Raw genomic sequence first — 13174 nt, 5'->3', positions numbered from 1 at the left:
CTTTCCCTATATCTCTGTGATGCTAATATGAAAGTTTATATTCGTTGGAATGAAATCTATGAATGCTAATGCTGTTTTAGTTCTCCATTTTTGGTTTCTAGTTTATATTAAGAGCAAAACTTGCCTATGATGTTGGCCTATTGAGAATGGGTTCCATCCTCCATTATTTGGACTTCGTATTTTGGTTTGGCTATTTGCTGCCGTACACGGTTTTCTTTACATTATTTCTACAATGTTCTTGTAGCCTCATGTGATTTTTGCTTGATGCCATATAAAAAAGCTATTAATTCTACAATCTCAATACATTTGAAATAATCACATATTGCTATTGTCCCAGAATCTTAGAGTGAATTGCTGATTGTTACAGTCTTAAGTCTTTGAAGGAATCTCTGATTCTACAATCTCAAAATCGCTAATTGCTATAGTAACCGAGAATTGCAAGCTTGTGGTTTTTTCTAGTCAGTTTTTCTGTCACTTGATTTTCCTTTTATGGTTATATTTGTTAGGAAACTATGAAATCTAGGATGTTGATTCCTATCAAGTAATAGTAGAATTGAAACTTGCAGTTTTTTAATAGATTTTGGAGGATTTTAGGAATTGTTGATTTTGTGCCCTACATGAGCTGTATATAGAACCTTTGAGGCATACAAAATTCAACAAAGAATAATTTTCGATAATTCTTAATGCGAATTTTTCAAGCCCTTTGCAAGTCTTGATGGCTACACCTTAGAATGAATCTCCTTGTACCAGCTTTGGATATTCATCTTCTTTTTGGGTAATTTCTATTCTTGTTTTTTGTTCATTTATTTGATGTATGATGTGCACTTATGATTGAAGTTTTACCAGATGTTCTACACATTAAATTTCTTTTTATGGTTTGAAATTGATTATCCTTAACATTTTATTTCATTTACTTTTTTTCTCAAGTTGCGGAATTTTTTCTACTTATATTATTGCTTGGAATGAGCGAAGTTTATCTGCCATTTTCTCATCAAAGATGACTAGTTTTAGCCGAATGTAACAGTTTGTAACTCGTTGACTATTTGTTTTCATGTTTTCTTTTTGCATCTCATCATATGTTGCATTTGATCTCACGATCAGATCACAAGTGAATGACCAATCTGACAATATGCAGTGTAAATGAAATCAATTCATATTATACCAGCCAGCCGCAGCTTTGGCACAAAATTCTTTGATTTACACATCTTTTTGTTCTAAATAGAACTAATTATTGTCCCTTGAGTGCGACTTTCTGATCATTACTGTATGATAGCTCATATTTGGAGGTTACTATTGTGTTTAGTGTTTGGGCCAATGAAAGGAACTGGTTTGATCCATCTTCTATTAGAATGAATAATGGAGTTCATGCACGTTAGAGATGACATGCTCATTGGAATATGAATTCCTATCAATTATGTTCGCCTGGATGTTTTTTTAAGTCAAAAGTGTTTGAAATACGGGGCATTTACATACCTCCCAATTCTCACGTTTTTGCATGCCTAACACCTTAACTTCAATTTTTAAATTTATACGACCCAAATTTTTCATATCATATAAAAATTTGAGTATTTAAACTTTTTAAGACCTAAATACACATTGTCATGCATTGGTAAGTTCTATATATTAAAATTGAAGTTTGTGTAGATATGTAAATATATAGAAAGTGCACGATATGTATGTAAATTTTCCTTGAAATATTCGTGTAAGACTGGCTTTTCTCAGCGCCGATTGTGTGCTGGTTGGCTAGGTATAGCGGAGCAGAAGAACATGTAAGTGCCATAGATTCTTCCAGGTTTGAGTTCAAGGAAGCAATGCAGGTGTTTGTGAAACTCCTGGTACAACTAATTCTGTCTGTGCAGAAACTGTTCTCAAATTTCTCATGTTTTCTTTAGGTTATCGGAACTAATCTTTAGAAATCTATTCCTCTCGAGCATCTTTTTATGAAATGGTCCCTGAACTGAAACTAAAGTTCCCATAAATATTCAGGTATTGCAAGCAGTGGTATAGGATTGCCCCTCAACGAATCGATCCACGTTGGTGGGATGCAGTTTTGGCACCCCTGAAGGAGCTGGAATCAGGTGAAACAGGAGGTATAGTTTATTTGGAAGAATTTCAGGAAAATGTTTCTTATGCTATGAAAGGGAGTTCTGAAGCTAATGCTAAGAAGCCACAGATCAGCAAAACATCTGAAGGATCTACTTCTAAGCAAATTATAGTTTCAAAGGATATTCAAAGTGCACTTAAAAAGCCAGATATTTCCACTAGAAATTCTCTCGAGGACATGGAACTCGAAACTAGGACGCTAACGGAGCCTCTTCCAACCAATCAACTGGTATTAACCTGCAGTATTATTACGCTGAACGATCTACTATTTTTTTCCTTTTTTTCCTTAAAGTTTCTTTTTTAATTAGAAAATTTACATACAATACCAATTAATTCCCAAGTACTTGCATATTTAACATCTAAACTTCAATTTTTTACATTTGTCCTTACCTATGCATAAGAAGTGTATTTCACTTTTTAAAAATTAAAATAGTATTATTTTTTATGTGATTTGAACGATTTGGGTTATATAAATATAAAAGTTAAAATTTATGTGTTAGATATGTAAATACATAAGAGGTTTTTATGTAAATTGTAAATGCCCCTTTTTTATTTTCCCTCATCAGGCATATAAAAGTCACCACCTTTATGCGATTGAAAAATGGCTTACCAAGTATCAAAAGCTCCATCCGATGGGTCCCATCGTTGGTTATTGCTCCGGTCATCCCGTGTATCCCAGATCCTGTGTTCAGACGGTGCAGACACGGCAAAAATGGTTACGCGAGGGACTACAAATTCGAGAAAATGAAATTCCAGCTAAGGTGAGATTAATAGGATCGGGCAAAACTATAAAATTTTGGTCTTTTGTGATCATTATAAGTGTTGAGAGCTGCAAAAAATGTTCCAGGTGATAAAGCGCTCAAAGAAGATAGAAAATGATGAAATATCTGATACTGGTTTTGCTGAAGAAGATGGAAAAAAGAGCATTGAACTGTTTGGCAGGTGGCAAGTGGAACCGTTGCAGCTTCCACATGCTGTAAATGGAGTCGTACCCAAAGTAAGATGGCATCTTTTTTATGGAGTCTTCCTATCTTTTTATACATATACTTTTTTTTTCTTAATTTAAACTGAGGCCTATTGCTTAAGATCCTCATAATAGTCTTATCTGATCATATTAAGCTGTGGAGGAAAGGAATAAAAAAAGAAAGATTTAAATACATAACACTCAATTCCTATGTATTTACATATCTAACACCCAAACTTTAATTTTTGCTTACATGCTTACATGCCACCTTACCTATGCCACCTTACCTATGCATGCAGAGACAGAAAATTTTCAGTGCTGGGGTACAAAATAACTTTTTAAGATATTCCCTCAAGCTTTGAAAGCTATATTATCATGAAAAATCTGAAAACAATTTTCTCATGAATTATCACATTTTTAACAGATTTATTTTTAAAAAATTAGAGGTAATTCTAAATTTAGATATGGCAACATTAGATAGTTTTTTTTTTTCTAAGAACATCTAGGAAAAGGAAGAAGTGGCATTTACATGCATACCACTTAAGTACTATGTATTTACATATCTAACACTTCATATTTAATTTTAACATTTATACCACCCAAATCTTTCAAATCACATAAAAAATACCATCATTTTTTTAAAGCTTTTAAAATGTGAAATAAACCATTTTATGAATTGGTAAGGTGACATGTATGTTAAAATGGAAGTTTTGGTGCTAGATATAATACATATGATTGGTATGTATGTAAATTTTTCAAAGAAGAAAATTATACACCATTCTTTGTGAAATTTGTTTGTACCTAATGGGCAAGGTCTTGTGCTCCTATTGAAAGACTGACCGATCCCCTTCGGTTGAACAGAAACCTGACGTTCGAAGGTTTTGGGTGATGATGGATTTTTCTATATTGTAGTTTTTGGAAGGAAAAAATAAATATTCCTCTTCAATTTCCTGAGACTCGGTTACAGGATAGATATCAGGGGAATGCCATCACATTACGAAAGCCATAAAATCCTTATGCTAGAAAAAGAAAATAGAAATTACCAACAATAGCTAATCCTAAATATTGAATCTACTAAAAAAAAGAAACTAATAAAAATAGAGGATACCGAATAAGGGAAAATTCCTAAAATTCTAACACCCCCATCAAGTTAGAGCATAAATATCTATCTTGCCTAACTTGCTTACAAGGAATTCAAAACTAGGCCTGAAAAGTCCTTTAGTGAAGATATCCACTATTTATCGCCTTGTCGCGATGACAGACATGCAAATAACTTTATGATTAATCTTCTCTTTTATCAAGAGTGTATCAATTTCCACATGTTTTGTGCCATCATGTTGCACTGGATTTTCTGCAATGCTTATGGCAGCTTTTGTATCACAATATAACTTCATTAGTATGCTTATCAAGATCCATAGCTCTTCAAGAATTCTCTTCAGCTATAACATTTTACATACTTCGTTTGTCATAGCTTGATATTCTGCCTCGACATTACTCCCTTGCCAACATATTTTGTTTTTTACTTCACCATGTAACTAGTACATTATTTAGACGTTGATCTCCTTATCAACAACTGAGCCCGCCCAGTTTTGATCGTTGTATGCCTCTTATTTTCTGTTATATGGTCTTCTGAAATAGTAAACTCTTACATTGTGTACTTTTTAGTTATATGAGAATTCTATTAATTGCTTCAAAGTGTTTCTCAAAGTGTGAATTCATAAATTGGCTTACCAAACTTACTGCAAAGGCGATATTTGGCCATGTATGTGATAAATATGTATAGTTTACCACCAACTTTTGATATTGAGTTGTATTCACTGGGTCGCTATCCTTCTCTTCTCCCAGCTTTTGATTGGGATTTGGAGTGTCTGCAGGCCTACAACCACTCATTCATGTTGCCTTTATAAGATCAGGAACATACTTTAGTTGGAAAACAACAATCCCTTTCTTCGATCTAACAATCTCCGTGCTAAGGAAATACCTCAGAGATCCTAAGTCATTAGTCTAAAAAACTAATGAGAGCGAAGACTTTAACCAATTCAGGTCATATAAGTCGCCTCCGATGAGAATTATATGGTCCCCATATCCTTTGAATGTTTGAAGAATATTATATAATATTTTTGCCCTCGAGTATACTCCTGACCTTTAACAAATAGTATAAATTTATCGAATCATGTTTTTGGTGACTACTTCAACTCGTAAGGACTTTTTTAGTTTACACAATTTTGTGTCAAACTTCTGACTAATTTCTAGAGGTGCATCTATGTACACTTTATTCTAGGCCCCCATTAAAAAATACATTTTTTATATCCAACTGTTGTTAGGGTCTATTAAGATTAGCTGCAAGTGACAGAAGGACTCTTACAGAATTTAGTTTTGTTATTAGACGAAATTTCTCTAAATAATTAATTTCATATGTCTGAATGAATCCCTTCGCAACTAGTCGAGCCTTGTATTGTTCTAGAGAGTCATCAAAATTATAACTTGACTGTAAACACTCATCTGCATTCGACTGTTTTCTTCCCTGTAGGTAGATCAACTAATTCCCACGTGCTATGTTTTTCCAGTTCTTTCATCTCTTCTAAGTCATCCTTATTCCACTTGGAAACTTCCAGAGGATCCTACACAGTGTTAAGAATCTCAGTACAAGGCAAATGTGGGGTAAAAGCTCGAGAAATGGGTGAGATTTTCATATAACACATAATGAGACAATTGATGTTTGGTGCGGATGACACCCTCGTAAAAACAGTGATGAGATGACTTGGATCATTAGATTTAGGACTAGGGTCAGGCTTAGGTTCAGGACTAGACTCTGAACTCGAAGATGAAGTTTATTGATCAAGGGATAAAGGCTTGGTGACAACATTACTTAGAGGATTCGTGGATTTTAGACAATGTAAATGATTTGTAGACTTTTTTTTGAGTTGTCTTTTATCGTGAATAGACAATGTCATGGGTTTTTTTTCATGTTTTCTATTTGGTAGTTGTTATAGGGTTTTGAACATCATAGTGATGATATCATACGAACATTTGAATCGTCTTCAATATCTAAAATCTTGACCCACTTTTCTCCTAGTAAATTATATTTGAATTTCTTGTTGAACAGTCAAGGTTGGAGAGAGATTATTTTGCGAGTCTTCGATTTGGAGAAAGTCTTAAAAATTAGTAGTCAAATATTTGTTCTGTCCCTCCCTCTTTGTTGATGAGATGAAAAAATGGTTGTAATTAAAAAAAAAGTGAGATCTATGGAAATATACTTTTTTTAGAAATATGATCAAAACATTTATATCCTTTTTGGGTGGAAGCATAACCAACAAAAGCACATATTATGGCCCGGGTTCAAGTTTTTTTTATAATTATTATGACTATGAATGTGAACAAATAAAATACACCCAAATACATGTAAATACAAATCAAAAGAAAACTAATTTATTGGGTAAATTTTATGAAAAATATCGAAGGTGTTTCAAAGTTCAAAACTTTGTTTGATGTTCTATTAATGAAGAATGTTGCAGTAAGAATGACTTTACCTAAAGATATTTTGACAAATGATTTGTAAATTGCAAATGCTCATGTTATTTCCAATAAGTGTTCGTTTTTATTTCAGTCATATCATTTCGCTGTGGGGTGTCGACATAAGTTTTAATTAATTATTCCTTTTTCGGAAAAGAATTGACCCAAATTATTTTTGACATACTCTCGGTTATTATCACTCCATAATATTTGAATAGTTTTTCGAAATTATGTTTGTATTTTGGTGTAAAAGTTTTTTAAAATTATTTCCACGTCAAATTTTTCTTTCATTAAATTCACCCATTTTAACCTTATGTGATCATTAGTAAATGTAATAGGTCAGTTTTTTTCATGGAGGATATTTACAAGGATCTCATAAATTTTGGGAGAGAAATACAATGATGTTCGGCAAATTGACGGATTCACATTGGAAAGATGACCAATTTTATTTTGAAATAAATCTAGAAAGAAGAATTTTAAATACTGAAAACTATGATGATTTAATCTATATTATCATTGCATATTATCATTAGTTTTTGAAACAAAACAAGAATTTAAACAAGTACTTTAACATTATCTATTTCCATCAAGTCTATCATTAAAATAATATTCTATGATTTTCCTTAGCATTGTCAATCATCCTCCTAGTGATTAATTTCTGAAACTCACATCAAGAAGAGTAGAAATTAACTTAATATTGATAATCAGAAGTAATTTTGTTAATAGACAATAGATTACATAATAAATTGGGAACATGAAGCATCACGAAGGGTTAATAATGAGATGAGTTTGATAGTTTATATCCTGACAATTATCGAGAGGAATCATTAGCAATTTTGACTCTTTAATTGTTGAACAATGTCTATAAGATTGAGAATAATTTAGAACCTGCCATGTGATTAGTTGCGCCAGATCAATTATCCAAGAATGAATAAAATTAGGGTTAACTCCTAATAATGCAGTGGCTAAAGAGTTACTTTTTTGTGTTGAAGTGCAAGACAGATTCAGTGATAATTTTGGAGATTAAAACAACTTGTGTGTGTGCTCTAATTGCTCATTCATGGAAGGTATTGCATCCAATTTGGTAAAAGGATCTTGAGTTTCATCAACAGTGGCTTGATATTCCTGTCCTTCACATTTAGGTTTTGATTTCCAATTTTCAGATTTACCATGAAGCTTCCAACATGTCTCATTCGTATACCATGATTTTTTTGCAATACTTGCACCACCATGGGTGGGGCTAATTGGTCTTTGAATTATTGGAACCAATAAAAACGGTAGACTTTGTTTGGGTGCCAGTCCTTGTTGATTTGTAAAACATTATCAGAATTGAAATGAGAAAACTCGTGATCAACAGCTACCTCGAGGGCAAAATATATGATTAGAGCCTTCTAGGAATAAATAGAACCCTTTTTGGGCTCAGGCTTCGATCGCGGGTACGAGCCTCGATTGCAGGTTTGATCGCGATAGAAGTTCGACGTCGTGTTCGGTTGTGATGAAAATACATAACTTTGAGGAGCTCTTGCTTTGACCACGCCTTCGAAGTATCCTCTAGCGATAACGATAGGTCACGAGCGGCTTCTTCGGGCTAGCTTTCGCTTCATAAGCGATGGAAAAATGGATGATGCTTCATGCTTCCAAGGAAGGTGCAAGATCAGAGAAAAGATAAGGTATTCATCAGGTCTCTGAATGTCGTGATTAAGTTGTTGCCTTCCTGGCTGACTCTAATCTCGTGAGGGTTTCTGAAGGTAGCGATCCGATCGTTTCCTTTGTAGCTAGCTTAGCTTTAATCACGACTGTCTCGCGAGAGGTTTCCAAACGGCGTAATTCATTCGTTGCCTTCCCAGCGAGCCCTAATTGTGAGTCTCTCACGAGGAATCTCTGAACGTGTCATGGTCCAGCCCTTGTCTTTCTGGCCACGATCCAATCAATGCCTTCCAAACAAGCTATAGTCGAGGTTGTATCACAAGGGGTCACCAAGACGATGTTATTTGGCGAAGCCGGCAGACGAAGGAGTCGCGCGCAGACAATCTCGAAGGGATTAGGTCGGCATTTTGAAGACGAAGATGGTCTCTGACATCATATAGTTTTTGGGAGGCTAAAAATAATTATTCCTCTTTAATTTTTTGAAACTCAGTTATATGATAAATAGCAGAGGAAGGCCACCACATTGGGAAATCCATAAATTCCTCATGCTAGAATAAAGTTCTGTTAGCCCCCTGTATTCATCACATGTGTTTACTTTTTTTAAGTTAAAGTAGTTGTATTTTAGATGTGATACAAAAAATTTGGGTGTTAGAAATGTAAAAGCCATAGGTTAGGTATTAGATATGTAAACATAGGAATTCGGAAGTATATATGTAAATGCTTCCCAAAAAGTACGATACACTGGATTAATTGTAGTGATGCTTGGCACTACCATGATATTTTATTTGTCCCTGCATGCATTTATGTGGATATTGTGTATATTTGGAGATAAAAGCTGTTCAGGTCTTGTGTTTGCTTGATATTACTTCACTTTTCAATGGATGGTGATAAAGGATTAATTGCCACCGGTTATTTTCTTTCAATGATATAGTTTGATGAACTATAGTATCTTTCAGTACTTAGGGCCTATTTGGGGCTACATTTTTAAAATTTTGTTTTATTAGTAGTTTTTACAATCAAAGCTGTTAGTATATGAAAGTTATTATCCAGCTTTTTCAGGAGTGAAAAATGCGTCCACTTTTTTAAAATTTGGTAGTGATATATTTTTACTTCTCTGTTTTAATTGCACTGTAAAAACTCAAGTAGCAAGATTCATTGGCCATATAAGCCATTGTTGCCATGTTTTCCATTTTATGTAGCCATGAGCATATGGAAGTTTAAAATCATTTGTCTTACTAGCTTTTGAAAAATACTAAATTGGCTCACTTCTGTAGAACGAGTATGGCCGGGTGGATGTATGGTCTGAGAAGTGCCTCCCACATGGCACAGTGCATTTGCGGCTACCCAGATTGGCCTCTGTAGCACGAAGGCTCGAAATTGATTTTGCAAGTGCCATGGTTGGCTTCGAATTCCGCAATGGCCGATCCTATCCTGTTTACGAAGGAATTGTTGTTTGTACGGAGTTTAGAGATGCTATCATGGAGGTAAATTTGAAATTATTTTCTGGGGCTTTTACATACTTGATACATATCACACAATTGTTATGTATTTATATATCTCGCAACTGAAGTTTCATATTTACACAAATAGCACTCAAGTCTTTAATATCTCATAAAAAATAGCACTTTTATCATTTTTTTAAAGTCAAATATATTTTTTTATGCATAGGTATAAAACACCAATGTGCTATATATACATAAATATGGAGGCTTAGGTGTGAGATATGTAAATACATAAGAATTGTGTGCAACATATTTGCATTTGCCTTACTCTTTAAGTGTTAAGTTTGATGCTTGCAGAATTATTTTGCCTGTTGTGAATCTTCCAGGCATACGCAGAGGAGGAAGAGATGAGAGAAGCGGAACAGAAAAGGAAGAACGAGGCAGATGCTCTTTCAAGGTGGTTTCAGTTACTCTCATCCATCATTACGAGGCAACGGTTAGAGAGTTCTTATGCCTATTCCATCACTGTGAACTCAAATGATCCTCCCATTCCGCACCGTCGTGATGGAGGTCCAAGTTTGGAGGGAGAAATTCAAGGAGATAATATTGAAGTTATTCGTTCACCTTATGAAGGCCATGAGCATGAGCATGTTTTCACATTGGAGAGTCAGAGTCTGGGTGAGGAGAGTTTGGTTCTGACGAAGCGGTGCCCTTGCGGCTTCTCCATTCAAGTGGAGGAGTTGTAGTACTATACAAATTGGTATGTGATCTGGTTTTAGGATGGTTTACATATGTAACTCTCTGTTCTCATGTATTTACATATCTAACACCTAAACTTCAGTTTTTACACATATGCCACTTTACCTCTACATGAATGCGTATTTCACTTTTTAAAAGTTAAAATAATAGTAGTTTTGATGTGATATCAAAGATTTGGGTGGTATAAATGTAAAAAATTGAGTTTAGGTGTTAGATATGTAAATATATACGAATCGGGTGGTATCTATGTAAATGCCCCCTTTTTTAACCTGGCCTAATCATAAGAGACTAGGTCTTAATATGTATTAAAAAAACAGGAAACTAACCGTTGGAGCGTAGTCTACTAGAGGAAATGTAAATTATAAAATCTTTGAATAATTTGTGATTGTTTTGGCTCATTTTTTGCTAAATTCACTTTTAGAAATTTGCTCTTTTGATTATGTAATATGGAGATATAGAGTTTGATATATTGATTCAAATTTGATCGAGATAGTTTTAATCATTAGATTTACTTTAAGATTAGTATAATATATGTCGTATCAGTTGAGTTTTATATTTCATTTTTAGAATGTTGCTTTCTGCTAGTGGCGTTTAGTCAATGGCAAAGACATGAACATCTTGAAATTTTTTCAGATCCATATTGCTCTTTCTCGACCTGATGGATTTATTTGGAGTTCCAGATTAATTTGATTGTAAACCATATTATGATTGATATATAATCAAAATTGTGACATTTTAGTACATTCTACAACAACTCAATTGAGTTGGGAGTTCAGCTCAAAATCATACTGAATCAAATTGAGAACCTGTGAGGGTTAATTGTGAGGCTTAATTAATCTTTTTACTGATGCCACCCTACAATGCACTTAATTTTTATGGCTTTTTGTCCATGTGCTTTATATCAGTATTTGTTGGGAAATGTATCTGACACCCATAATTTGATGTTTACACTTAGAAAACCTTGGTGTCATATGCATGAAATGTGAATTTACATGTAGAACTCTCATATAGACATCACATGAATTTGTGGGCTCTTTAGTACATGACAATTGATGGTGGCACAAAATTTCCATCGTCAGGGTGGTAATGCAATTTGAATTGCTCTCATTTCAAGTAAATTGTAAAGATCTACCTTAACATGCTATGACCAAATGGCTTATAATAGCGCAATGAATTAACCAAATGGCTTATAGTAGTATTTGTCTAACAAAAGCTTTGAGAAATTCAAGGTTTAGGGTCTGCTTGGGGCAGGTTGTGCGTTTCAGGATAAGCTGTTTATCTTGAAATGTGGCCCGCGGGCTAGCCGTGGCGGTCGACCCGCGGTCTGCATTTTGTGTAAAAATCCAAACACAGTTTTGGATAAGCTGGCGAAACGTGCGAACCAAACGGTACGACGGAATTTTGAAAACGCCGCCCTCACTTATAAGCTGCCTCAAACGGACCCTTAATTGTATACTAATTAAAAAATATGGCAAGAGATTAATTGTTGCTCGCAATTAAAAAAACTCATGACTATAAAATTAAACATCTATGGACACATTTTTTAAACTAGGAAACATTCTATTAGAGATCAAACTAGAAGTAGATGAGGAGGAATTTGTGGCTAATATAACTGTCATAGTCTCTGATTAGGCATATTCTCCGATTGGGATCCAAAATAGATTATTCATGGCCCGTTTGGTATCAATTTTGATGCCAAACAAGTCCTTAGTTGTCAACGGCAGCTACAATCCTTGGCAGTTCAATCTATACCAAGTGCTCAAGTGTCCCACAATCAACATTTTCTCACTTATGTATGGATCACTAGCATAAATAATTTCCTCTTATGTTATGAAGCTTGAAGAAGCCTAGTGCTGAGAGTTTGTGATGATGAAGACTATAGAGACATTCTTCTGGCTTTAACTGAAGCCTCTGGTTTGGATTGTTGAGGCTTGAATTGTTGCGGTTTAATGAAATATGTAGTTTGGCAATCTTTTTGTTGCGTTTGATTCATAAATAGTACTTTGTTTCTTATATGGTTTCATGAAGTTCATATGTTAGTGCACAAAATTTGATGCAATTTTAAAATAGTTGCCTGTTCGATCTTAAACTATAGTGAATTATGGTATAGATTAGATGGTTCTAAGAAGTTAAGAATGCTGAATTTGAATATATAAGAACTTAAGAAAACTCAAAAACATGATAAAAAACAATCAGCCTTGCGGCGGACGACACTCCACTGTTCGATTGTGCCCAACACTAATTCACTCATAATTTGTTGAAGTGATTCTTTGATTATTGTAGCTTTTCACATCATTTGGGTAGCGAAAATATTACGTCCTGATGACGATGTGCGGACAATGGCGTGGATCGCACCATGATGTTGAAGGCACGGCGTGGTGCGATCCATGCAGTTGTTTGTGAGTCTGATTTAGCCGACGTAATACTTTCTCTCCTAAGAGGAATAGGATCTAAACCATTTATGGAATCAGATTTCCTTGAATGAGATAAAAAATTTTCATTAAAATGATGAGCTACCATGATCAAGCCGCTAAATTTTGATAAAGAATATAAATAAAAACTCTATAAACAACTATTATCCTAGGTAGGGGTGTAAACGAACCGAACACGAACGAACAGAGCTTGTGTTTGTGTTCGGTTCGTTTGAAATTTAGGTTGTTTGAAATAAACTCGTGTTTGAAATTGTTTGTGAAGTCAATGTTCGAGTTCGCTTCTTAACGAAAGAGCCGAACACGAGCTGTTCGCG

At 34.4% G+C, this 13174-nt stretch overlaps 1 protein-coding gene across 3 annotated transcripts in view; it reads left to right on the top strand.

Annotated features, from left to right (window-relative positions):
- The window catches only part of LOC110027486 (DNA repair protein RAD4), a 44566-nt gene extending 33960 nt beyond the window's left edge, over positions 1-10606 (top strand). Inside the window, exons 10-14 of one of the 3 annotated variants that reach the window (XM_020728941.1) lie at positions 1987-2332; positions 2670-2864; positions 2951-3100; positions 9502-9711; positions 10056-10606. In XM_020728941.1, coding sequence (XP_020584600.1) covers positions 1987-2332; positions 2670-2864; positions 2951-3100; positions 9502-9711; positions 10056-10415 — 1261 coding nt within the window. In that variant the 3' untranslated portion in view covers positions 10416-10606. Of the gene's footprint in view, positions 1-1986; positions 2333-2669; positions 2865-2950; positions 3101-9501; positions 9712-10012 lie in introns of all 3 variants that reach the window. The other 2 variants (XM_020728943.1, XM_020728942.1) reach the window with 2 other exon arrangements.
- Positions 10607-13174: the final 2568 nt, after the last annotated feature.

Source organism: Phalaenopsis equestris, unplaced genomic scaffold, assembly GCF_001263595.1.
Source record: "Phalaenopsis equestris unplaced genomic scaffold, ASM126359v1 Scaffold000428, whole genome shotgun sequence".
NCBI lineage: Eukaryota > Viridiplantae > Streptophyta > Magnoliopsida > Asparagales > Orchidaceae > Phalaenopsis > Phalaenopsis equestris.
This window is presented reverse-complemented; position numbering and strand designations above follow the sequence as displayed.